This window comes from Astyanax mexicanus, chromosome 22 (assembly GCF_023375975.1).
Source record: "Astyanax mexicanus isolate ESR-SI-001 chromosome 22, AstMex3_surface, whole genome shotgun sequence".
Lineage (NCBI taxonomy): Eukaryota > Metazoa > Chordata > Actinopteri > Characiformes > Acestrorhamphidae > Astyanax > Astyanax mexicanus.
Window position 1 is genome coordinate 6,390,629 of NC_064429.1, and position 26,252 is coordinate 6,416,880.

The following is a 26,252-nucleotide window of genomic DNA, read 5'->3' on the forward strand; positions in this document are numbered from 1 at the left end:
CAGCAGAGGTTTGGTTTGACATATAGGAGTGGGAAAGTGTAGATAAATTAATCTGAAGGTATGAATAAGGAATAAGAACAAAATCCACCTTATGGTCCACTTTACAATTGACATATAGAAGCAACTTAGCTATTAGGGTGTTCCCATTTGACGTACAAGTGCCAAAATTTTAGCTTATCTCAAAATTAATGAAGACATGAACCTGACAGTTTTCATCAGAAACTGACAGAAAGCTCATGAGTTACAGCAAAGGAATTGTTAGGCATGAGGGAATGGGCAGGGTGTAGATGAATTATTCTGAAGGTATGAATAAGAAATAAGAAAGCTTGATGCTCTACATGTAATTATGACATATATTCATACAAGAGTACCGACCATGGAGCCCACCTTGAATTTAATATTTTATGTTTTTTGGATACAATCCGGGTTAACACCCGAACATCCCTTTCAGACAGCTTCCTCTTACAGCGTCCACAGTTAATCCTGTTGGATGTGGTTGGTCCTTCTTGGTGGAATGCTAATGTTACCCTGGATACCGTGGCTCTTGATGCATCACAAAGACCTGCTGTCTTGGTCACAGATGCTCCAGCAAGACGTGCACCAACAGTTTGTCCTCTTTGGAACTCTGGTATGTCACCCATAATGTTGTGTGCATTGCAGTATTTCGAGTAAAGCTGTGCTCTTACTCTGCTAATTGAACCTTCACACTCTACTCTTACTGGTGCAATAATGTGCAATTAATGAAGATTGGCCACCAGACTGCTCAAATTTAGCCATGAAACCTCCAATACTAAAATGACAGGTGTTTCAATTTCATTTTCCAATCCCTGTTACTAATATGAACATCAAAATTCATGTATTCTTTTCATCCATCTAGAGCACTGATGTGGAGACCCTCATGTGGTAGAAGTGTCTAATAAAGTGGACACTGGGCCCTATCTTACACATTTGCAAGGCACGTCGGAATGTTCATTGCTATCTTACACACCGCCAACATTCTACTTTCATGCCTTGTGTCTGTCTTGTTTAAATTGAAAAGATGCTTGCAAATATATCTATGCCGATGGGCATAGAGGTCTCAAAGTGATGTATGTTTAGGCAAATGTCAGGCATATTGCTATTTTGGCAATGGAAAAAAAAAAGGTGCACCACTGACTGAATAGAATCCTGACAACAATCAATCATTGGAGGTTAATTGCTATCTTGGCAACATATGCGTGCCAAACGCATTCAGCGAGCTTTGAACAATCCCAACTTTTTGCATCAACAATAAACAGAATACAAAATAATATAACATTGCTGTTCCTTTCACAACATGAAAGCGCAGGTCAGTTTACTCTGCTTTTTAATAAGCGCAGAAGTGCTGCACCGTTAAAATAGCAATCTGCCAAAGTCAGAGCGCACCTGGCTCTTAAAAGGAATGGCAAGAGACTGATTGACTGGTTTATTTCACGTTATACCCAATACACAGGCATGATTAAATAAGATAATTGGTACATGCCATTTGCACATTTTGAGCCACACGAGTGTACTTTTTCTGCTGTTACGATAGCGAATACATGGCCAAGCTCCCAGCAACCAGCACTTTGCATGTTTGCTATCTCACCTATAGATCAATAAATAGCGCCCACAGCGTCTAAAAACTCAAGCAGCACTCTTACCAGCACAACACACACTAACACCTCATACACCACCACCATGCTAATCACTGCTAATCACTGCTGTATCTGATCCACTCACTGTACCACCAGCTCAACACACGCTAACACCTCATACACCACCACCATGCTAATCACTGCTAATCACTGCTGTATCTGATCCACTCACTGTACCACCAGCTCAACACACACTAATACCTCATACACCACCACCATGCTAATCACTGCTAATCACTGCTGTATCTGATCCACTCACTGTACCACCAGCTCAACACACGCTAACACCTCATACACCACCACCATGCTAATCACTGCTAATCACTGCTGTTGTCACAGTTTAGCCCATGTCTGTCTCCCTCATTTGGTCTCTTTTGCTCCTGCCCCTCTGTTTACCTGTCATGTGTTCCCTGACATGTGCTTGTGTTGTGTTTTTGTACCTGTTTCCGCCCTAGCCCCGCCCTAGTCCCGCCCTAACTATTAGTGTTCTCACCTGTGTCTTGTTTGTAACCCTGCCCCCTCGTTATCCAAGCCCAGGTGTTCCTCACTCTCCTCATGTATTTAAGCCCCTCTGTTTGAGCGTTCAGTGTTGAGTCTTTTGTATCCTTGTCCTCTGTATGTAAGTGTTCTAAGTTTGTTCAGGTTGTTATCTTTGTGTTCTCAGGTTATTTTATGTTTAGAGTTCTATTTAGAGTTTCATGTTTCCTCAGTTTTTCTAGTCTTTGTCTTAGTTAGATTTATATCCTTATCTTGTTTTTTTGAGTTATTGCGCTACCCGTGTTTTGTTTTCTGTTTTTATAATCTAGTTTGTTTAAATAAACAATATTGTGCACTTACGTCCATCCCTCCATCCTCATTCATGACATAAGACTCAACCTAAATATGGACGTAGCACAGTGGCATGCTACTCGGAAGGCGGACCTTGAATTTCTCCGGCTCCTCGCCGAGCAAATCCGAGGAGATATTCCGCTCCCAGCGCCTTTCCTCGGGTTGGAACCCTCCGAGCCTGCCCAAGCTGCACCCGCCGCTGCCCGAGCTCTACAGCCAGCTCCAGCACCTGCTGCCTCAGCCTCAGCTCCAGCACCTGCTGCCCCAGCTCCAGCACCTGCTGCCCCAGCTCCAGCTCCAGCACCTGCTGCCCCAGCTCCAGCTCCAGCACCTGCTGCCCCAGCTCCAGCTCCAGCACCTGCTGCCCCAGCTCCAGCTCCAGCACCTGCTGCCTCAGCTCCAGCTCCAGCACCTGCTGCCTCAGCTCCAGCTCCAGCACCTGCTGCCTCAGCTCCAGCTCCAGCACCTGCTGCCTCAGCTCCAGCTCCAGTACCTGCTGCCTCAGCTCCAGCTCCAGTACCTGCTGCCTCAGCTCCAGCTCCAGTACCTGCTGCCTCAGCTCCAGCTCCAGTACCTGCTGCCTCAGCTGCAGCTCCAGTACCTGCTGCCTCAGCTCCAGCTCCAGTACCTGCTGCCTCAGCTCCAGCACCTGCTGCCCCAGCTCCAGCACCTGCTGCCCCAGCTCCAGCTCCAGCACCTGCTGCCCCAGCTCCAGCACCAGCAGCTCCCGCTGCTTCAGCTCCAGCACCAGCAGCTCCCGCTGCTTCAGCTCCAGCACCAGCAGCTCCTGCTACTTCAGCTCCAGCGCCAGCAGCTCCCGCTGCTCCAGCCTCAGCTCCAGCTCCAGCAGCTCCCGCTGCTCCAGCCTCAGCTCCAGCAGCTCCCACTGCTCCAGCCTCAGCTCCAGCACCAGCAATGCCTGCCGCCCACGTGGTACCCACTGCTCCAGACCCTGTGCCCGCGGCTCCGGCCGCCTCTGACCCTGTGCCCGCGGCTCCGGCCGCCTCTGACCCTGTGCCCGCGGCTCCGGCCGCCTCTGACCCTGTGCCCGCGGCTCCGGCCGCCTCTGACCCTGTGCCCGCGGCTCCGGCCGCCTCTGACCCTGTGCCCGCGGCTCCGGCCGCCTCTGACCCTGTGCCCGCGGCTCCGGCCGCCTCTGACCCTGTGCCCGCGGCTCCGGCCGCCTCTGACCCTGTGCCCACTCCCAGAACTTTGTATGCCCCCAGGCCTATCCCCAGGCCTGCTCCCAGGTCACGGGCTCCTAGGCCCGCCCCAAGGCCCCCGGACCTCTGCCCAAGAACTGTGCCCAGGCTGGCCCCTCTAACTACCCCACAGACTTTAGCCAGTCCTGGGCATCCCCAAGTTTTGTTTGTTCCCATGTCTCTCCCTGTCCTGGTCCCAGTTTCTGTGTTTGTTCCCATTCCTGTCCCCGGTGGTTTTTCTGTTCCCATCCCGGTCACCGTATTTGTGTCAGTCCCAGTAAGTGTATTTGTCCCGGTTCCATCGCCCTGTCTTGTCCAGACCCAGTTTGTCCAGCCCAAGTCCTCTGTCCAGTCTAAGCCCCTTGCCCAGTCTAGGTTCTCCTCCACAGTCCAGTCTCTGTCCCAATCTAACGTCCAGCCCCCTGTCCAGTCTCAGTCCCCTGTCCAGTCTTTCGTCAAGTCTCAGTCCCCTGTCCAGTCTTTCGTCCAGTCTCAGTCCCCTGTACAGTCTTTCGTCCAGTCTCCGTCCCCTGTCCAGTCTCCGTCCCCTGTCCAGTCTTTCGTCCAGTCTCCGTCCCCTGTCCAGTCTTTATTCATGTCCCCTGCCCTTTCTGCATCCCTGCCCAATGTACAGCCCTCTGTCCAGTCTCAGTTCTCGTCCCCTGTCCAGTCTCTGTTTTTTCCACCTCCCCAGTCTCCATTCCAGTCCCAGTATGTTTCTCCTGTCTAGTCTCCTGTCTCAGTTCCTGCCCCTGTGTTCTTTCTCTGGTCTTGTCTAGCCTTGTCTTGTTTTTCTGTTCCCTCTCTCTCGGCGCCTCTGGTAGTGGCGCCGTTGAGGGGGGGTGATGTCACAGTTTAGCCCATGTCTGTCTCCCTCATTTGGTCTCTTGTGCTCCTGCCCCTCTGTTTACCTGTCATGTGTTCCCTGACATGTGCTTGTGTTGTGTTTTTGTACCTGTTTCCGCCCTAGCCCCGCCCTAGTCCCGCCCTAACTATTAGTGTTCTCACCTGTGTCTTGTTTGTAACCCTGCCCCCTCGTTATCCAAGCCCAGGTGTTCCTCACTCTCCTCATGTATTTAAGCCCCTCTGTTTGAGCGTTCAGTGTTGAGTCTTTTGTATCCTTGTCCTCTGTATGTAAGTGTTCTAAGTTTGTTCAGGTTGTTATCTTTGTGTTCTCAGGTTATTTTATGTTTAGAGTTCTATTTAGAGTTTCATGTTTCCTCAGTTTTTCTAGTCTTTGTCTTAGTTAGATTTATATCCTTATCTTGTTTTTTTGAGTTATTGCGCTACCCGTGTTTTGTTTTCTGTTTTTATAATCTAGTTTGTTTAAATAAACAATATTGTGCACTTACGTCCATCCCTCCATCCTCATTCATGACAGCTGTATCTGATCCACTCACTGTACCACCAGCTCAACACTCACTAACACCTCATACACCACCACCATGCTAATCAGATTGAGGTGTAGGCTGAAATAAATGTATATCTGGTTTAGAAAGTAGGAAACAGGTGGTCATAATGATATGCTTAATTGGTGTAAATAACCTACTCTGTCTCCAGAACCGTCCTTGCAACCATCTAGCCCTCAGCACCTGAATAATGAATCAAAATACCCTTTTTTCCATATTTTAAGTCTTTTCCCAGCGCCGCTCAGTGGCTGCTGGCCTCCAGCTGTCACGGATTGATTGCCAGGTGTCGTACAAGCAGCATCTGTCCTCTGCTACCCTTTGTTGCATACAACCTGACTCCTCATCATGCTCGTATGCAGACTGGCCGAGCACTGTCCTGCATATAGATAGAGATACCGGCCCCCAGACGCCCTGCTGTCCAGCGTCTCGCTGCCAGGGCTCAGACGTATCGTCCACATCCTTCTCGGGAGCATCTCGGGAGCAAAGAGCGCTGTTCCGAGACAGCGTGTTACCTTATCGCACAGCGCCGGGACTGATCTCTTTCCCATTACCCTGAGCGACGGAGGCAGAGGTGTGTCAGCTAATGCCTAACTTTAAGGAGGAGAGCGGGAGGAATCGGGGACAGATGGCCTCGAGGTTGAATCAGGGACGACACCACGGCAGCCACCCCGCAATTACTAAACAGGGTACATTCACGTAAATGTCTGAGCAAGAAATGGTTTCCAATTACCTCAATTGCAGTCATCAGTTAGGAGATTTCTAAGGTCAATGCTGTAAGTCACTGTTTTTTAATCATATATTATCAAAAAGCAAACATAGATATTAAATACAGTCCCCTCCAAAAGTATTGGAGCAGTGAGACTAGTCCCTTTATTTCTTCTGAAGACTGAAAACTTCATTGGAAAATGAATTATTTCTACCATAAATGTATTGCAACTACAGGAGTTGGGCAATGAAACTGAAACACCTGTCATTTTAGTGTGGAAGGTTTCATAACTAAATTGGAGCAGCCTGGTGGCCAATCTTCATTAATTGCACAGTATTGCACCAGTAAGAGCGTGAAGAGTGGGAAGGTTCAATTAGTAGAAATATTGCAATGCACACAATATTATGGGTGACATACCAGAGTTCAAAAGAGGACAAATTGTTGGTGCACGTCTTGCTGGAGCATCTGTGACCAAGACAGCAAGTCTTTGTGATGTATCAAGATCCACGGTATCCAGGGTAACATTAGCATACCACCAAGAAGAACCAACCACATCCAACAGGATTAACTGTGGACGCTGTAAGAGGAAGCTGTCTGAAAGGGATGTTCGGGTGCTAATCCGGATTGGATCCAAAAAACAGAAAACCACGGCTGATCAAATCACGCAGAATTCAATGTGCACCTCAACTCTCCTGTTTCCACCAGAACTGCCCGTCACCACAATACATTATTGTGGTCTAAAACCAGGTGTTTCAGTTTCATTGTCCAACCCCTGTAGATTGCAGTTCCTGCAGAAAATGCGAGTGTGACAGCAGTGCTGATTTGTAGCTGATGTTTTTCAGTGGCAAAGCTGCTCACCTGGATCCCACTGAGAGATGCCACGCCCATGTAGAGAAACACACCGTACAGCACAGGCATGGGAATAAACTGAGGAGAAAAAACAGAACACACTCAAATATATGCAAGAGCAGAAGATACTACTGTTGTATAGGATAAGTTTATCAGAGTTACCAGCCTCGGAAACCACAAGTTAACAGCTCCACAGATAAGAGCTCCTAAATGCTTCTTCACAGAGTATTGTGGTTTGTTTAGCACTTTTAAAGTAGAACTCCGATATAAAATATCCGAAATAATAAAACTTACCAGCCAGAACAACTCAATAAAATGAGTTCAGAGAACTTTAACCAGGAAAAATGTTTGTTGAGCCATTTAAAAAAAATGTGATTTCAACCAACTTTTAGTACTGTATACTACACGTGTCAATGCTCTTTCTACAGTAGGGTTCATACAGCTTTTCCATAGGCTTTCCCATAGGCTCCTGGCACCATATATTTGCATATTGGGTGTGGCCTCTCCCTTACTCACCATCTTTGTGTTTGTGTCTGTTGCCCAAAGCTTCTTACCTTATCCTAGTCGTGCTTTAGTGTAATATATGTAATGTAGTGTAATATATGTAATATATGTTATAGGCTGTAAGAGCAAGTTACCGTTATTCTTTTTTTCTAGTGCTTATAGTATGCTGTCTTGGAGTTCACTCTTTACAGAGTTCAGAGTTGTGCTACCCCAGTTTTATGCAGTTGGCAGTTCTAAAGTATATTTGGAAATAAGTATTTTAGAAGGATATTGAGTTACATTAAACTAAAAGTGTACTTCATAGCAGTTATTTTAATACACTCTTTTTTAAAAGTATAATCAAATGTTAACTTTTAAACACTTGATGAAAGCATAATAATAATGTATTTTTAATATATTTTAGTACATACATTTGTTAGTATATTTTTTTAGCATACTTAGACATTTCTCAATATGTTTAAAGTACAATTAAGTTTATTTTTTTAACAAGGGTATATATAAAGAATAAAACCTGAATGTTCAGATGTACACTGATACATCTTCTACTGGTAACTGCTGCCTGCTAGAGGTTTATATATATATATATATATATATATATATACAGTACAGGCCAAAAGTTTGGACACACCTTTTTTTCAATACGTTTTCTTTATTTTCATGACTATTTACATTGTAGATTCTCACTGAAGCATCAAAACTATGAATGAACACATGTGGAGTTTTATGTGCTTAATAAAAATGAGCTGAACCTCCACAGTCACCGGACCTGAACCCAATCCAGATGGTTTGGGGTGAGCTGGAGCACAGAGTGAAGAAGGCAAAGGAGCAACAAGGGCTAATAAACACCTCTGGGAACTCCTTCCTTCCTTTAAGACTGTTGGAAAACTTTGGAAATATTTCAGGTGGCCACCTCTTGAAGCTCATTGAGAGAATGATGCCAAGAGTGTGCAAAGCAGTAATCAGAGCAAAGGGGGGCTATTTTGAAGAAACTAGAATATAAAACATGTTTTTAGTGTTTTAAAACTCCACATGTGTTCATTCATAGTTTTGATGCTTCAGTGAGAATCTACAATGTAAATAGTCATGAAAATAAAGAAAACGCATTGAAAAAGAGAAGGCGTGTCCAAACTTTTGGCCTGTACGGTATATTTCATAATCGCAGCCTGATCTGTCCTCGAGCCGTGCACGATTACTCATCCCCTCGAACGGGTGAACGGGGTCCATCCATAACGAGGCCTGACGTGTCCTGAGCTCACCTGCAGGATGGGGGCCAGGAAGATGGAGACTCCGGTCAGCACGAACACCAGGATCCCTGTTATCCGCTGTTCCCTGCGGGTCAGAGCGGCGCAGCCCGGGGGGCGGAGGAAAAAACATGCAGAATGGAGATGAACTGCAGGCACTGTGCACCCTGTCACTGCGTTTAGTTTAACTGAGTGCACGTCTTTATTAATCTTTAATCACTGAACCTGAAAAAACATCCACTGTTTCAGAATAAATAGAGTAAAATCCTGTCCTTAGATTTTGACAATAGAAAAATATCCCCTGAGACCCTGAAAAAGGCTATAATTAAATTAAATGTAATTAATCACTGTGTTTATAACAAGGTAAGTTCCGACCCTGCAATGTGATTGGCTGAGAGGCATCATACGAGTGACATTATCAGCCGGTAATGCACTGTAATCAAAGCTCGCCATGTATTATTCCACCACATACAGATAACCTAGCAACGTGCAGCGCTTACAAGCCAAATACAAACCAAATGTGATATCATTATACACTACTGGGGGCCACTAGATCCTAAGATGCTAGATGCTAAGCCATGTCTCCAATAGGCGGAGCAGACAAAGACCCGGTCCCACAAATAATTAAATAAGCTTAACGATTCGAAAATACGCATTATTACACACATTATCAGCCACTAATTTCAGGTTAAAAGTTAGGAATAAAGAATGCCTGATCAATTAAATAGAGGAAACTTTTTATTATAAACACCTCAGCTTGGTTTTGTAAGGATTTCTGAATTAGAGCTTTATTTGCTGAGTATAAAAGAGCGTTTTCACACCTGTAGTTGTGTTATAGTTTCTATGACCCGGATAAGTTGATGATTTTGTTTATTTGAAGCGTTTCTCTCTCTGTTTGGTTTGTTTTCACACAGGCATATAAACCTAAACGCACCAAAATGTGCACCAATAAACCACGTAAGCACATCGTCTCCTCTGATTGGTCAGAGCTGTCTGGTGCAGGAGCAAGAAAGTAAATATAGAACGCTGAAAATTTGCTGCTGCACATTTTTCAACACTGTTTTTAATGGAAACTGCACATACCACGCTCTTAGTGTGTAAACAGCATGGAGAAGCAGAGACAGCGTTTGTTCATAGCAGTATAATATCTGGTTGCTAATATATCAAATTAATCGGCACCTTATCAGCAGTTTAGCTCAATTAAAAAGATGTACATTTGATAGCTGGATCTGATCGAGAATATGGAATATGGAGCTAGACTAGTGTTTATTCCTCCATTTAAGCTCTCATTTAGGCTCAGTAATACATCAAAACTACCCTGAGATATTATAATAAAATAGACAGTCCTTTTACACAACAACTACAAAACACCAGGAAATATAGCAAGATTTCTATTTAATGGTGTGTAAAATATAGATCTCAGACCTATGGCCACGACAGTGGAAAAAGGTTAATTTCCAGGTCTCGGGAGGATATATGCAAAAATCCCTCAGATGCTATATACAAATAAAAATAATAATTATGATTAAAGTGATCTAGGATTTCTGCATCAGCACTCGTACCTCACACCCAGGAACTGGGGCTGCTCTCCCGGAGCACTGGACTCGCTCTCCATCTTCAGGGAGTCGATGTGGGCGATGGAGATGACCGTAGCCGCTACGTACCACGGAAGCCCCATGAAGGAGCAGGTGGCCATCAGGATCCCCACCCAGAACAGGTCCAGGTGATAACCACACCCTTTCTGTTAAAGACAAGAAGAAGGCTTCAGTATAATAATAATAATAATAATAATAATAATTAACTTTATTTATATAGCACCTTTCATACGTAACAATGTAGCTCAAAGTGCTTCACAATAAAATTTAATAAAACTGCAAAATGTAAAAGTAATATAAAACAAATAAAACAATTAATAAGTAACAATTTAATAAAATAGTAGGAAATTTGACATTTCTATTAAAATAAAATATAGAATAAAATAAATTAAAACAAAAATGATCAAATAAAAATAAGAACAACCAAATCAATAAAAAAAAAAAAAAAGTATTTAAAAGCATTTAACTTGTTGTTCAGAGTGCGTATCTTTGTAAAGAATGTACCTTTAGCTTGTTCTCCTTCCTGTTGACGATGACAGCGCTGATCTGCTGGTCCATGAAGATGAGGATGGTGACGAGGAGAGCAGGGACGGAGCTGGCTAGATACACCCACCACGGGTTCTTCCCAAACGGCATCACAATCCAGCCCCGGTCCGGACGGGTGGGCTGTTACAGACATAGCAACAACATTAATGTGAACATTAATATAAGCCAATGTGAGCGAGGAGGCCTTCAGTTGCTTAGAAGTTACCTTTAAGACCTCGCTGACTATTACACGCCTGTGATATTTGCAGAGGTGGAAAAAGTACAGAAAAATTGTAATTAAGTAAAAGTAACTTTACTTTGCTAAAATTCTTCTCGAGTAAAAGTTAAAAAGTACTTAATTTAAACTGTACTTTGAGTAAAAGTTACATAGTTACTTTGTAGCGAAGTAACTTGCGTCAAAATGTACTTGAGCAAAAGTAAAATTACCTATTTTAAAAACTACTTTAAAAATGACAAATTACTCATAAAATCTGCTCAATTACAGTAATGTGAGTAAATGTAATTTGTTACTTTCCACCTCTGGTAATGAACCATCATCAATATTCTTATGCTTTCATCTCATAAACACTCTAGTAACCATTTTTGAAAAGATATCTTAGGTGTGAATATATTTAAAGTCTATACATGCAAAAATATGTTAAAAAACTGGCGCTTGGTAAAATTTTGACAAAAACATGGCCAGTTCCAGAAAAATATATCAATTCTGCTTCCTTTTACATTTTAAATGATTATATTTTTGAGCAGCCGTATGTCTTCTGGAGTAAAAGAGATCAGCACATGTGTCTGTCTGATATAATTACTGTGTTATTAGACCTGAAAACGAAGAAAAAAACACAGCCTAGGTTTTAAAGGGTTAACCCAGATATAGATGATTAAACAGGATTAAAAAATATTTTTTTTATTTTTTGGTTTGGTGGTTCATGCCTTGGGATCAGTTGTAGCTCATTCGAAACAGGCAGTGTTTTCTGATAACTGACTTGTTGGAAATGCACAGGGTCTGATGATTACCCCAGGGAGAACTTTAGAGAACTTCACAGCTTCCTCTTACAGCGTCCACAGTTAATCCTGTTGGATGTGGTTGGTCCTTCTTGGTGGTATGCTTGTAACGCGGGACCAGACGGGAGGCGGACGTAAAAGCGGGTAAGACAGACTTTAATGAATAATAAGTAAACAAACAAACAGGGGAATAACGAATAAGTAAATGTACATAAACAAACAGGGAAAACCAACAAAGAGCTAAGCTAAACAGAAAGTGACTAAACAGGGCTAGGGAAAATATAAAGGAATAAATACGTAAATATGTACAAAACCAGGAATAGTAACAAACTAGAGATAAACAAATAATACAAACTAAACAAAGAACTAGAAACGTGGCAAAACTAAGCTAAGACGTGACGAGACAGACAACGTTGGAAGGTGCAAAGACCGACCGCAAACGTAGACTAACAGGTACTATTTATACTAAACATGAAACAATGAACACCTGGGGGACAGGTAACGAGGGGCGGAGCTACAAATTAGACACACGTGACGAAAATTACAGGAGAAACACAGGGGAACAGAGCGAGACCGTGACAATGCTGACGTTACCCTGGATACCGTGGCTCTTGATACATCACAAAGACGTGCTGTATTGGTCACAGATGCTCCAGCAAGACGTGCACCAACAATGTGTCCTCTTTTGAACTCTGGTATGTCTCCCATAATGTTGTGTGCATTGCAATATTTAGAGCAGAACTGTGCTCTTACCCTGCTAATTGAACCTTCACACTCTGCTCTTACTGGTGCAATAATGTGCAGTTAATGAAGATTGAACACCAGGCTGCTCCAATTTAGCCATGATGAAACCTCCCACAGTAAAATGGCAGGTGTTTCAGTTTCATTGTCCAACTCCTGTACGTGAAGGAATTAGGTTGCATGCATGCATGTAGCTTGTTTTACCTTAAACTCAGTGGGAACAATGAGTTTGGGTGTTTTCAGGCCAATCAGCATGTCCAGACCCACGAACGTCATGATGGACATGAAAATGGAGAAGTCGCTGATGAGCTTCCGCAGCTAAAACGTTAAAACACAGAACAAAACACAAATAATATCAATAATATCACAACATAACATATCACTGATCACCAGTACATTTTACATTTTGTTTGTAAATCAAGGGAGGAATCAGAGTCTGGAGGAAGAGTGGAGAGACACACAGTCCAAACTGCTCGAGGTCTAGTGTGAAGTTTCCACCAATCAGTGATGGTTTGGATAAAGAGACATGTCTGACATCTGCTGGTGTTGATCCACTGTGTTTTATTATCAAGTCTAAAGTCAGTGCAGTTTTGTTTTCCCTCAAAATCTTACAGCACTTCATGCTTCCCTCTGCTACTGACAACTTTTATAGAGATGCAGATTTCATTTTCCAGCAGGACTTGGCACACTGCCCACACTGCCAAAAGTACCAATTGAAGAATTGTGTGCAAGCTGAACCGAATATCGCTCTCGAGCTTAATTTTTCTCATCTCATTCACAGTTCTCTTTGCACGCAATGCAAATTACCTGTGGTTTTTGTTTCTGCTCAAGAGAGACTTTTGCGCTCAAGTTTTAAAAGGGGTGCTTTTGACAGTTTGGGGACGGGGTCAGGATCGCCTTCCTCAGCAAACACTATAAGGACAACTGGCGAGTTAGCTAACTAGCGATGCTAAAATCCAAACAACCCGCTGTTAGCCTGGGTTAGCCCTGTTAGGCGGTCTGTCACAAACCCTGGTGATATCAGCCAATAGTATTTGCTGAGGGAGTCGACCCTGACTCCGCCCCTAAACTGTCAAAACCACCCCTTTCAAAACTCTAGCGCAAATGCCTCGCTCGAGCAGAAACAAAAAACACAGGTAATTTGCATGCCGCATGAGGAGAACTGTGAATTCGAGAGGAGGAAAATGAAGCTCGAGAGTGATGTTCTGTTCAGCTCGAACATAATTCACATTTGCGCTCGCAAGAATTAATTTACACACGCAAAATTTAAAAACACACTGGTTAAGTTACTATTTGCGTTACGCAATAGTAATGCGATAGTTACTTTTACTGGAAACTAGTTACTTTTATTGTGGAGTAACTAAGTTACTTTTTGGAGAAGTAACTAGTAACTACACTCTAAAAAACAGAGGTACGATATGAGTACTTTTTTGTACTCAAAGGTACACTCTTCATAATTGTACCCTCAAAGGTATAATATTGGTCTTTACGGGGTCTGATTTGTTCCCTCTGAAGTACAAAGTAATTTCTAACAGCAATAAGTACAAATTTGTACCATTTAACCAGCCATAAGGTACATTCAGTATTCTGTATCACTGTACTAATAAACTATATATATTTTATTTGCACATTTTTTTATTTGAAAGCCTGACAATTTTGGATCATCAAGTTTTTGAGTCATATTTAGTTGATGCTAATGTTTATAATCTTTATAATCTTTACTGTCACAAAAACCATGGGTACAAAAAAGGACTTTCACTGAAAGGTACTTTTTTGTACCTCAATATAAGATACAGCCCCAGCGACAAGCTTTGTACCCTTTTAGGTACAAATCTGTACTTATATTTCTTAGAGTGTATTACTAATCACTTTTTCAAAGTAACGTACCCAACACTGTGTATAACGCAGTACTTTAGCGGCTTTAGTGGCTTCACTGCTCCTTAATACCCGACTGGTTAGGTTCATACATAAAGAGCACCGGATTAAAAGACGCACTGAAGACTTTTGGAAAAATGAAAGGATTTTAAGTGTGATGAGTTCCACATGTTGAACTAATTTATTAATATAAAAACAAATAATAATAAAATAAATTTCAATGATATTGCATTTTTTGAGATGCACTAGTATATGCACCCCCTCTATGTGTTTGTCACGTCTGGTGCTGTTAGCTCCTCTGTCCCTTCCACACCAAGCTCTAACGGAGGTTCTCAGGTTAACAACTACACTACCCAGAATGCACCACCCGCTGACATCACGCACTCACCTGATCACGTGACACCTCACCTGCTTCCTCCAGGAAGTCCCGAATACTGATTACTGGCACTATAAAGGTGCACGCCAAACAGACTACCACGCCGCGTATTGTAGGTTATCCTCGTACAAAGCGTTACTTATCTCTTGTCTCAGTTTACTTTGTGTATGACCTTGCTTTTTGTTTCTCGACGCCGATTCTTGCCTCTGCCTTTGATATTGGATTGTTTGTGTATGACCTGGACTATACTTTCACCACCGCCTCTTGGATTATCTCTGATACTGGATTGCTTGTGTATGAACTCTGGACTGTCTCTCGTTTATGGTATGGTTTTGTCTTCATTGCTCTGTCTACTGGTGATCACCCTTGTTTCTGTATCGACCCTGATTACATCTGTTTATTCCTATAATAAACATCTATTGTTTTTATCAGTATCTGCGCTTGTCTGCTATTCTGTTCTGACCATGACAGTGTTCTCCTGAGGAGAACGTGAGCTGATTCTCCCGAGTGATTCAGCATCTGTAGCTGTTAGAGTGTGTGACAGAGAGTCTGCAGTCGATGTCCGGTACTATCTGAGGACGTCAGGTCTGGTTTAGCACAGTGTGTGAATTCCCTCATCACTTCTCGCTCCTCCCACACACCTCCCTGTGCTCACCTTTGTAGGAAAGTAGCGGCTGAACTTGAACTTCTTCAGCGAGACGGTCATGGAGTAAGTGCCGAAGAACAGGATGAAGGACATGAGGGCCAGATCAGGCACGAATTTACAGGACTTCCCCACCAGAGAGCCGCCGTACTTCACACACTCTTTCTTACTGAGCTGCGTCCAGTCCAGAGCTGTTATATTCATCTGGGAGAGAAGCAGAGAGAGAGAGAGAGTCATAGAGAGGGGATGGGAAAGTGAGAGGTGGACATTTCTGTTTTTCAAATAACCTTAACATTTTCTGCTCATTTTTTATCTTTTTGTCCCAGAATTGAGACAAAATGTGTCAAAAACTTAAAAATAACCATTCTGTTGAATTTTTTCCCCAGAATTGTATGGAAAAGTGTGCTCATTTTTAACTGAAGGAGCTAAGCCAATTAATTCATGTTTTTTTCAGGTTCGGAATTGGACTAGATGTAGTAAAATGTTAAAAATAAGCCCCACAGGACATTTTGTGTCCTGCTACCGGTCAGAATCTTAAAGTAGATACTTCAAAGATTTAGAAAAATACCAATGTTTTTATTTAGTGCACAGGATTTTAGTATAATGTGAAAACATACAGGCAAACTTAACATTTTCTGCTAATTGTTGATAATTCTGGGACAAAAATAAGTATATAATAAGTATAAAATAAGTATATAAAAATTCTATTGAATTTCTTGGCCCCTAATTGTATGGAAAAGTGTGTTCATTTGTCTGTATAGGTTGTTTTAGTGCACAGGATTTTAGTATAATGTGAAAACATACAGGCAAACTAAACATTTTCTGCTCATTTTTGATAATTCTGGGACAAAAATAAGTCAAAATATGTCAAAACTTAACTTAAAAATAACTATTCTAACGGATTCCTTCGCCCATAATTGTATGGAAAAGTGTGCTCATTTGTCTGTATAGGTTTTAAATGAAGGAGCTTTTTTTTAGGTTCGGAATTGGAATAGATGTAATAAAATGTTAAAAATAAGCCCCACGGGACATTTTGTGTCCTGTTACCTGTCAGAATCCTAAAGTAGACACTTCAAAGATGAAGAAAAATCCCAATGTTTTTATTTAGTGCACAGGATTTTAGTATAATGTGAAAACATACAGGCAAACTAAACATTTTCTGCTCATTTTTTATATTTTTGTCCCAGAATTGAGAAAAAATGTGTCAAAAACTTAAAAATAACCATTATGTTGAATTCTTTTCCCCAGAATTGTATGGAAAAGTGTGCTAATTTGTCTGTATAGGTTTTTAACTGAAGGAGCTATGCCAATTTCTGCACAATTCTTTCAGGTTCAGAAATGGGATAGATGTAGTAAAAGGTTAAAAATAAGCCCCACAGGACATTTTGTGTCCTGCTACCTGTCAGAATCTTAAAATAGACACTTCAAAGATTAACAAAAAACTCAAGATGTTTTTATTTAGTGCACAGGATTTTAGTATAATGTGAAAACATATGTATATATGTATGTGACCTTAATATTTTCTGTAATTTTCTTTTTTATATTTTTGTCCCAGAATTGAGTCAAAATGTGTCAAAAACTTAAAAATAAAAAACTTCTATTGAATTCTTTTCCCCAGAATTGTATGGAACAGTGTGCTCATTTGTCTGCATAGGTTTTTACCTCAAGTAAAAGTAGACACTTTGAAGTAGACACTTCAAAGATTAAGAAAAAACTCAGACCTGACCTTATGTAAAGTGAAAGTGAAATAATTCTAATCCATGGAGAAATGTACAGTATTTCCAATAGAAGTAAAAATTTAAATATATAATTTTATATTAGTTAACTGACATCTGTAAATAAAACAAGTAACTGGCTACCACTACATAAGTGTTATCATCACAGCCAAATATATTTATGACTAACAGTTACTGAATGCATACATGCAGCATACTGTATAGGCAAATGACAAGAAGAGCAGTTGTTACTTGTTTAATAAACATTAGTTAACATTATTAATAAAAAACATTTTTTTAGTGTTAATCTTAACTTTATTAATCACCTTTACTTCTAATGTTCCTTCATCTACATTTCATGTGAAAGTAACATTAATTAATTATGCTTTTCTGTGTTTCATTAACACTATCTAAGCATTGTTAATGTATTACCTCATGTCTTATTCATGGTAACTGATGCATTAATTCATGTTAGTTAATCAACACTTAATGTACAGTGTTAACAAGAAAATCATGAAAAATTATCAGGGGTTGCCCAAACTTTTTCATACTTTTTCATATTTTTTCATATTTTTTCATACTTTTTTATACTTTTTCATATTTTTTTATACTTTTGCATACTTTTTCATACTTTTTCATATTTTTTTATACTTTTTTATACTTTTTCATACTTTTTTATACTTTTTCATACTTTTTTATACTTTTTAATCCTTTCTCATACTTTTTTATACTTTTTCATACTTTTTCATACTTTTTTATACTTTTTCATACTTTTTTATACTTTTTTATACTTTTTTATACATTTTCCTACTTTTTTCTTACTTTTTTATACTTTTTTATACTTTTTCATACTTTTTTATACTTTTTTGTACTTTTTTATACTCTTTTATACTTTTTCATACTTTTTAATATTTTTTAATCCTTTCTCATACTTTTTTATACTTTTTCATACTTTTTCATACTTTTTTATACTTTTTCATACTTTTTAATACTTTTTTATACATTTTCCTACTTTTTTCTTACTTTTTTATACTTTTTTTATACTTTTTCATACCTTTTTATACTTTTTTGTACTTTTTTATACTTTTTATACTTTTTTGTACTTTTTTATACTTTTTTATACTTTTTCATACTTTTTTATACTTTTGTATAAAACTGTATCTCCTGATCTCGACAGCACGTGAGAAAATATCAGGTTTCAGGACTGGATATCGAGTTGGGCCTTATAATAAAGAGACATTGGGTTCTTATGTAAGAGAGTGAGAGACAGAATTATTTTTTATAAAAAACATAAAAAAGGCCAAATAAAAGAGAGAGCAGAAGGTACAATGCAAACAAATGAAAAAAAAAGAGCAAAACTGAATCCTCATTCATCCCCACGTCCTTTTTACTGATTTTATTGAACGATGAGAAGCCGGAATTAAAACGAGCTGAAATGAAACAGGAGTAAAGGGGCTATATTTTTATTAAAATGTAAAAAGTAGAAAGTTCAGATAATTGTGTGAAAATGTCAAATAATTACTCTAAATTAAGTATAGTAAAGTATAGATGACCAACATTTTTTTTACTTAATTAAGATAACATAGTATTTATACTTAATTATTTTTGATTGATCAAATATCGATTAACCTCGACTTTCTTTTTCAACTTTTTGCTGCTTGCTAATTTTTTGACATTGTGAATCTGGCTGAATTTTTACACAAAATTTAATTTTTAATGTTTCAGCACAAAAGAACTTTGCATTAGCACTTCAGCAGGAATGAATTGAGCAATAAAATATTTAAATATATATATTATTAAAAGTGATAGATAAAAAAAAACTAAAAAAGGCCAATAAATAAAACAGAGAGCAGAAGGTACACCAAAAAAAAAGAAGCAAAAAAAAAAAAAAGAGCAAAACTGAATCCATTTTCATCCCCACGTCCTTCACTGCCTCTCGAGAGTCTATCACCGGAGCAGAAATCCCATTTGAATATAAATGAGAGTCATTTAAGACACAAATCAAAAAGCGAGATGAGTCTGGAACTCCTAATCCCACATGAATCTGACAAGCCCGGTCTGCAGCCAAAAACAATAACAGCAAGAACCAGAAAAAACAGAAGAAGAAGAAGAAGAAGAAGCAGCAGCAGCACTTACACCAAAGAGAGCAGAAGTGTTATCCGGCACTGGAACTACAACAGCCAAGATCATTGGAGCCACTGCACAAACAGGTGGGGTTATGGGAGGGTAAAGAATGAGAAGATAGAGAGAGAGAGAAAGAGAGAGAGGATCAGGATGAGCACCAAACTGATAGAAGATGAATCTGAGATGGAAATTTGGCAATTTGCTGTCAGGTCACACCACATCTGTGCATCTGTGACGGCAGATGGGTTCGGGCTAAACGCTACAAACCGGGAATTTTAATTTGGAGAGCTCTGAGATCCCCGGAGATCAGCAAAAGCATGTTTTATGAGAGAAAGCGCTTCTGTATTTAATTGGCATGCAGCGCATCATGGCCGTATAACAGCCAATTTAACTCAGAAGAGAAAAAAAAAGAAAGATAGCAAGAAAGCAGTGATGATACTCACACGTGTGAAGCGGCGGCCGTGTCGGGGGTTTGCAGCGAAAGCAACCACAGTACAAATCAGTTACAACAGTCATAGTTACAAATTAATACATTCATATATTAAAAAGTACCTCCATTCATTGCTCTGTAGGTAGTATAGATACCAGGGTTTAAAATATAAACATATATATAAACAACCTCTTACATCAGTGACTCCATCAGCTTTCACACACAGGTCAATCATACACCACTAACACAACCATTTTCACAATAACCATAAATCTAACACCTGTACCCAAATGTTCCTGTACTTCTACTATCTCTCTCTTTATCTCTTTTCTCTCTTCTCTCTATCTATTACCACATAACATCAAACAAGAAAAAAAAAATATATATATACGTATATATCTTCCTTATCTATTCCTCCATTCTTTTTCTGTAAATATTCAGATCTATTTGTTGTTGTTTCCTAATTGTTACGCCCTCGCTATGTTTTCCTGTGTTTTCCCCGTTTCCTAGTGTGTTTCTCTAGTACTTTTCCATCAGGTGTGTGTAATTTGTAGCTCTGCCCTCTTCCCCAGGTGTTCAGTGTTTCTTGTTACTATTTATAGCACAGTTTAGTCCATGTTTATTCGTCGGTCTTTGCACCTTCCCCTGTTGTCTGTCTCGCCACGTTCACGTTTTAGCTCTTTTCTCGTTCCTTGGTTGTTTGTATTTTCACGCTCTTGTTTATTTCTAGTCACGTTTATTTCCTGTTTGTTTCTTTGTTTATTTTGTATATATTTACGTATTTATCCCTGTTTATATTCCCTAGCCCTGTTTAGTTATTATCTGTTTAGTTTAGCCACTTATCTGTTTAGCTTAGCTCTTTGTTGGTTTTCCCTGTTTGTTTATGTATTCATATTTATTCGTTATTCCCCTGTCTGTTTATTTATTTATTTGTTATTTATTAAAGTATTGGTCTTACCCGCATTTAAATCCACCTCCCGTCTCATCCCCGCGTTACATAAAGACCGACCAAATGGATTTTGCGGGTCACCCTTGGGCTGGATGCAAGCTGGCCATCCGTCACGCTCCCTTTGGGACCTCGGCGCAGGATAATCCGAGGCCGAAGAAGGCCGAAGAAGGCCTCGGTCACGGCGCTCTAAGAGGTCCCAAGATCTGGAGGATTTTCTTGGGGGGGGGCTAACGGTTGGGGCCATCGGCCTCGCTCCGAACCGCGGGGTAGGCAAGACGGGCACTAACGCGGGCTGTGAGGACTATTTCTGGGATTACGTGGACCTCCTCGCAGCCGCGTCCAGTTCGGAGGACGAGTTCTCTTTCCCGACGAGAGCCCGCTTGCCGCTGGCTGCGGAGGCTGTACTCCACCTGCCTCCCAGGGTGCGCTCCACCTCGGCGGCTCCGCAGCTAGCTTCAGCGGCTAACCAGCTAGCATCTCCGGCGGCTGCAGCTCCAAGCTTCTCCAAGGCTACGCGGCTAACTCAGTTAGCATCTCCGGCGGCTGCAGCTCCAAGCTTCTCCACGGCTCATGTTTCTTTGGCTGCTACGGCGCTTTCCTCTCCGGCTGCAGCGGCACCTGCTTCTCCTACGGCGGCAGATCCAGCCTCCTCGGCTGCCGCCCAGCCGCGCTCCAATGCGCTGGACTCTTCCGGGGAATCAGCAGCTCCAGTCCGGGTTTTCGAGGCTCCGAGGGCGGCAGCAGACCTCCGCTCCAAGGTTTCCATGGCTACGCCGCTACACTCTACTACTCCTGCCCCCCGGAACCCCAGCTGCTCAAGTCGCCGCGCCGTCAGCTCCAGCTGCTCGAGATGCTGCACCGCCAGTTCCTACTGCCCGAGTCGCCGCACCGGCAGCTCCTGCTGCCCGAGTCGCCGCGCCGTCAGCTCCAGCTGCCCGAGATGCCGCACCTCCAGCTTCTGCTGCCCAAGCCGTCGCGTCGCTAGCGAGGCCCGTCACCACACCCACGCCAGTCCCTGCACCCAGGACTAAGTTTTGCCCTAAGCCCCGTGTGCCCAGGTCTGCCCCAAGGCCCCCGGACTCCAGCCCAAGAACTTTGCCCAGGCTGGCTCCATGGACTACCCCACAGACTTTAGCCAGTCCTGGGCATCCCCAAGTGGTTCTGGTCCCCATGTCGCTTCCTGTTCTGGTCCCCGTGTCTGTCTATGTTCCGGTTCCTGTCCTGTCTGGTTTGTCTGTGCCTGTTCCTGTCACCGTTTTTGTGTCCGTTCCTGTCAATGTTTTGGTTCCTGTTCCCATGTCTAGTCCTGTCCAGTCACCTGTCATGTCTCACGTCCAGTCATCGTCCCCTGTCCAGTTTCCCGTCCAGTCTTCTGTCTCGCCCATGTCCAGTCCTGTCCAGTCACCTGTCATGTCTCACGTCCAGTCATCGTCCCCTGTCCAGTTTCCTGTCCAGTCTCCAGTCACGTCCCCTGTTCCGTCTCCTTTCTTTGTCAATCTTCTGTCCCATCTCCTGTTTTGTCTCAAGTCAAGTCCCCGGTCTCGTCTCTGGTGTTTCCCGGCCTCTCCCCGCCGCCGGCCCCCGGGGTTCATTTTTACGCGCCTCGGGAGCTGCGCGTTTAGGGAGGGGCTTCTGTTACGCCCTCGCTATGTTTTCCTGTGTTTTCCCCGTTTCCTAGTGTGTTTCTCCAGTACTTTTCCATCAGGTGTGTGTAATTTGTAGCTCTGCCCTCTTCCCCAGGTGTTCAGTGTTTCTTGTTACTATTTATAGCACAGTTTAGTCCATGTTTATTCGTCGGTCTTTGCACCTTCCCCTGTTGTCTGTCTCGCCACGTTCACGTTTTAGCTCTTTTCTCGTTCCTTGGTTGTTTGTATTTTCACGCTCTTGTTTATTTCTAGTCACGTTTATTTCCTGTTTGTTTCTTTGTTTATTTTGTATATATTTACGTATTTATATTCCCTAGCCCTGTTTAGTTATTATCTGTTTAGTTTAGCCACTTATCTGTTTAGCTTAGCTCTTTGTTGGTTTTCCCTGTTTGTTTATGTATTCATATTTATTCGTTATTCCCCTGTCTGTTTATTTATTTATTTGTTATTTATTAAAGTATTGGTCTTACCCGCATTTACCCCGCATTTACCCCGCGTTACACTAATATTTGTCTCTTGTTTGTTATAATTTTTTTTCTTGTGGTTTACAAATTGTTTTGTATGCTTTAATTGTTATTATTATTATTATACATTTTTTTCTATATGTTAATTTCTTTTTTCTTCCCCCTTTTCTCCACTACCCCCCCCGCTTTTTTTTTTGTTTTGTTTTGTTTATTTAATTTATTTATTTTTTATTTTTTCCTATTAGATATTTTTTTGTTTTTTAACCTAAAACTTTGTATAACACTAATAAACAATAAAGGTAAATTGGTCCTCCGAAGAGGGGGGGTGGTGGCGGGCAAAAAAAACAAAACAAAAAAAAAAAAAAAAAAAAGTAAAAGTGCAAAAACTACTTTTAATTTTAGGTATAAAAGTCAAAGAAAAACAAAACACATTTTTCTAAAAGCCGTAATGTCAATAATGTTCTATTTTTAAACTGTTAATGTTGATAATATAATTTGGGATTTTGCACTAGGCTGTTCCCTGTTTCAGCTGCATATATGCTGATTGTAAATGAATGTATTTTAGTAGAATGTAAATATATTAAAGTTAAAGCTTTAGTTGGACTGGAGTTTGTCTGGAGTTCTCTTGAGTCTCTGCACGGATCATCTTCATACTAGACTACATACATCTGCTATGTTCCTGCTGGAGTGTGTGTCTGTGTGGGGGGGGGGCGGGGGGTGCAGGGCGTCTGCAGGTGTGATGGATCACAGTATAAACCAATAGGAAGTCCGAATGGTATATGTTTATACTTCTCTACATCCAATCACAATCAGATTCACTCTATCTCTATCTGGATGGAGAGATTTATCTGGATAGAGGTTTTATTGAACGATGAGAAGCCGGAATGAAAACGAGCTGAAATAAAATAGAAGTAACAAGGCTATTTTTATTTAAATGTAAGGAGCAGAAAGTTCAGATAATTGTGTGAAAATGTCAAATAAGTACTCTAGTAAAGTATAGATAACCAACATTTTTACTGTAAACTACGAATAACATTTCTCCCAAATTCCAAATAAAAATATTGTCATTTAGAGCATTTATTTACAGAAAATGAGAAATGGCTGAAATAACAAAAAAGATGCAGAGCTTTCAGACCTCAAATAATGCAAATAAAACAAGTTCATATTCATAAAGTTTAAGAGTTCAGAAATCAATATTTGGTGGAATAACCCTGCTTTTTAATCACAGTTTTCATGCATCTTGGCATCAAGTTCTCCTCCACCAGTCTTTTGGATAAATTTATGCCTTTACTTAATTTAAGCAGTTCAGCTTGTTTTAATGGCTTGTGATCATCCATCTTCCTCTTGATTATATTCCAGAGGTTTTCAATTTGGTAAAATCAAAGAAACTTATCATTTTTAAGAGCTGTATATATATAGCTATGTTATATATCACAACCACTATTATGAATGGGCATTTTAACTATTATTTCATTATTAGAGATAGGTAAAGTGATCCAGACTAGTGCTGGCTAATGCCGTTCATCATGCTCCAACAAAAACACTGTTAATGTTCTGCTGTAAGACTGCACTCACTTGGGTCGGGGGCGATGCATTCACACTTGTAGGCGGTGACGTAGTCGGGTTTGAAGTCCGTGTTGATGGGATAGTACTTGAAGGAGCCCACCATTTTCTTGATGGCGTCTGAGATGAAGATGAAGGAGATGAGGCTGGAGAAGCCCTCCTCTGTGAAGCGGGTCATGTACTTTATGATGTAGCTGGCGTCCGTGGCCACCAGTAACAGGCACTGCGCGCACGAGTGCATGCCGATCCACAGCCGCAGCTCCATGTAGTCGATGCTGTTGCTCCTGAGGCAGAGAAGAGGGTTTGGTTGTGATATATTTTTGCGTTGTGATGCTCATTGCTATCTTACACCACACCAACAGTCTATTTTCACCTCTTCTTCCACCTGCATCGTTTAAATTGCAACAGTGGTTGTGAATATATCTACACTGATGGGCGTGTTGGTCTGGGAGTCAGGTGTGTTTAGGTACATTTCTTAAATATAGCTTGTTTATCCTGGCAACAAAAAACACAGGTGCGCCACTGACTGAATACAACCTAGACAGACGTCAACAGTCAGATGTTCATTGCTATCTTGGCAGTGAATTGTCAACACGGCCAATTTTTAAAAAGGTTTCTAATCCGAAGCATGTTTTAAAAAGCATGTTTAAAAGCAAGTCCACTAATTTCTTTGATTTTCTCACAATAAAGTCTTTATTTTAAAGAAATGGTTATAGACTGCATGTTTAAATAATTGAACATGCACTCCTGTTAATTGCACACATTCCTGTAACTGGAACTCACTCCTGTTACTGGAACTCACTCCTGTTACTTTTTATGTCAAGAGTAACAGGAATCAAAGTAACAGGAATGAGTTTTTAAGCATAGAATTATGCAAAAACATGAAAAATAGCTAAATGTCAACTATGCTAATAGCATGAGGACACTGAGCACATTTTTGTGATTTTCCCAAAAATCGTATTTTAAAAATGATCAAATACGATCTAAGAATTAATTTAGGTAACAGGTAACAGTGTTAAGATTGAGCTCCTCAGTCATGAGGGAACTTAATTTTTATCTGATGATGTCACTTCCTGTTGTAGATGTGATGTAGATGTAGAATGTTCCAGATGTTTCAGATGATCAGGGTAATTTGCTACGGTAACAGGACTGAGTGTAACCCAGGGACACAACTAAAATGTGCATTTTATTTTTTACTTAAATATTATGGATTTTTTTTATGAAAAATGTTTTTAGAGCATAGATGGGATTTGGAGTCACAAGTACAATGCAAAAGAAATAAATACATCTCTGAAGGATTTTAATAATTATATTTAATATTAACGTTTATTGTTAGAGAGTGGGAACAGGTAACAAATGCTATTTTTCAGTGTTCTAAGTATTATTTTTTACTTACTTTTGCAATTAGATCAATGAACAAGACACTATACTTGATAATAAAATGTATTTAAAAGTTATTTTGTGTGCACATTTATACATGTAATTTCCTGGTGACAGGAAATAGAGCCCTAAAATAGTGTCCTATGTACAGACTATCACTTCCTTAAGCCAGAAGATATGAAGAGAATAATGAAGATGTTCTCACTTGCTGAATTCATACAGAAGCTTCTCAAAGATGAGGATGGGCCCGGTGGAGCTGAGGATGATGAGGGGCTGTCCACTGAACAGGCAGAAGACCGTCCCCGCCAGCGCTGTTCCCAGGAAACTCTCCATCACTCCCTAATGGAGAGAAATAGAGAGAGAGAAAGGAAAAAAGACAGAGAGAGAGAGAAAAGGTGGTTATTGATTTTAGGTCAGAAATTTCCCAGAGCTGTCAATACAGAACACACGGTCAGAGGAGAAATCCCACCCCTCCGCAAACAAGAGGTTCTCCCACCAGCAGAGATACAACACCAGCAGTGCTGTAGGAGAAAACCAGCCACCCACATAGAGATGATATGATATGAGCTCCCTAGAGCCGAAAACTACATGCACCATTTACCACCTGTTATGGTTGATTTAGGTTTGGGCTGACACACTGTAGAGACACTGTAGAGACTCTAGAGAGTGTGTTTCCCGCAGATTAATCAGTGTAGCTTCCCTTTTATTTCTGGAAATCCATGGCCGTTACATCCACTCACACTGAGAAAAAAAATTCCTCCCCCATTTATTTGGCCAATTGCCCCACACATTCAACTGCTACTTAGCTGTCAGTG

The 26,252-nt window shown here is 41.0% G+C and overlaps 1 protein-coding gene across 1 annotated transcript in view; it reads right to left on the reverse strand.

Moving 5' to 3' along the window:
• Nucleotides 1-26,252, reverse strand: part of slc4a5a (solute carrier family 4 member 5a) — a 111,185-nt gene that overhangs the window by 23,260 nt on the left and 61,673 nt on the right. The window contains exons 14-22 of the mRNA XM_022666875.2: nucleotides 25,643-25,776; nucleotides 24,070-24,341; nucleotides 19,018-19,052; nucleotides 15,179-15,370; nucleotides 12,477-12,590; nucleotides 10,494-10,655; nucleotides 9,957-10,135; nucleotides 8,410-8,482; nucleotides 6,659-6,727 (exon numbers count right to left, since the gene is read on the reverse strand). Coding sequence (XP_022522596.2) covers nucleotides 6,659-6,727; nucleotides 8,410-8,482; nucleotides 9,957-10,135; nucleotides 10,494-10,655; nucleotides 12,477-12,590; nucleotides 15,179-15,370; nucleotides 19,018-19,052; nucleotides 24,070-24,341; nucleotides 25,643-25,776 — 1,230 coding nt within the window. The remainder of the gene's footprint in view (nucleotides 1-6,658; nucleotides 6,728-8,409; nucleotides 8,483-9,956; nucleotides 10,136-10,493; nucleotides 10,656-12,476; nucleotides 12,591-15,178; nucleotides 15,371-19,017; nucleotides 19,053-24,069; nucleotides 24,342-25,642; nucleotides 25,777-26,252) is intronic.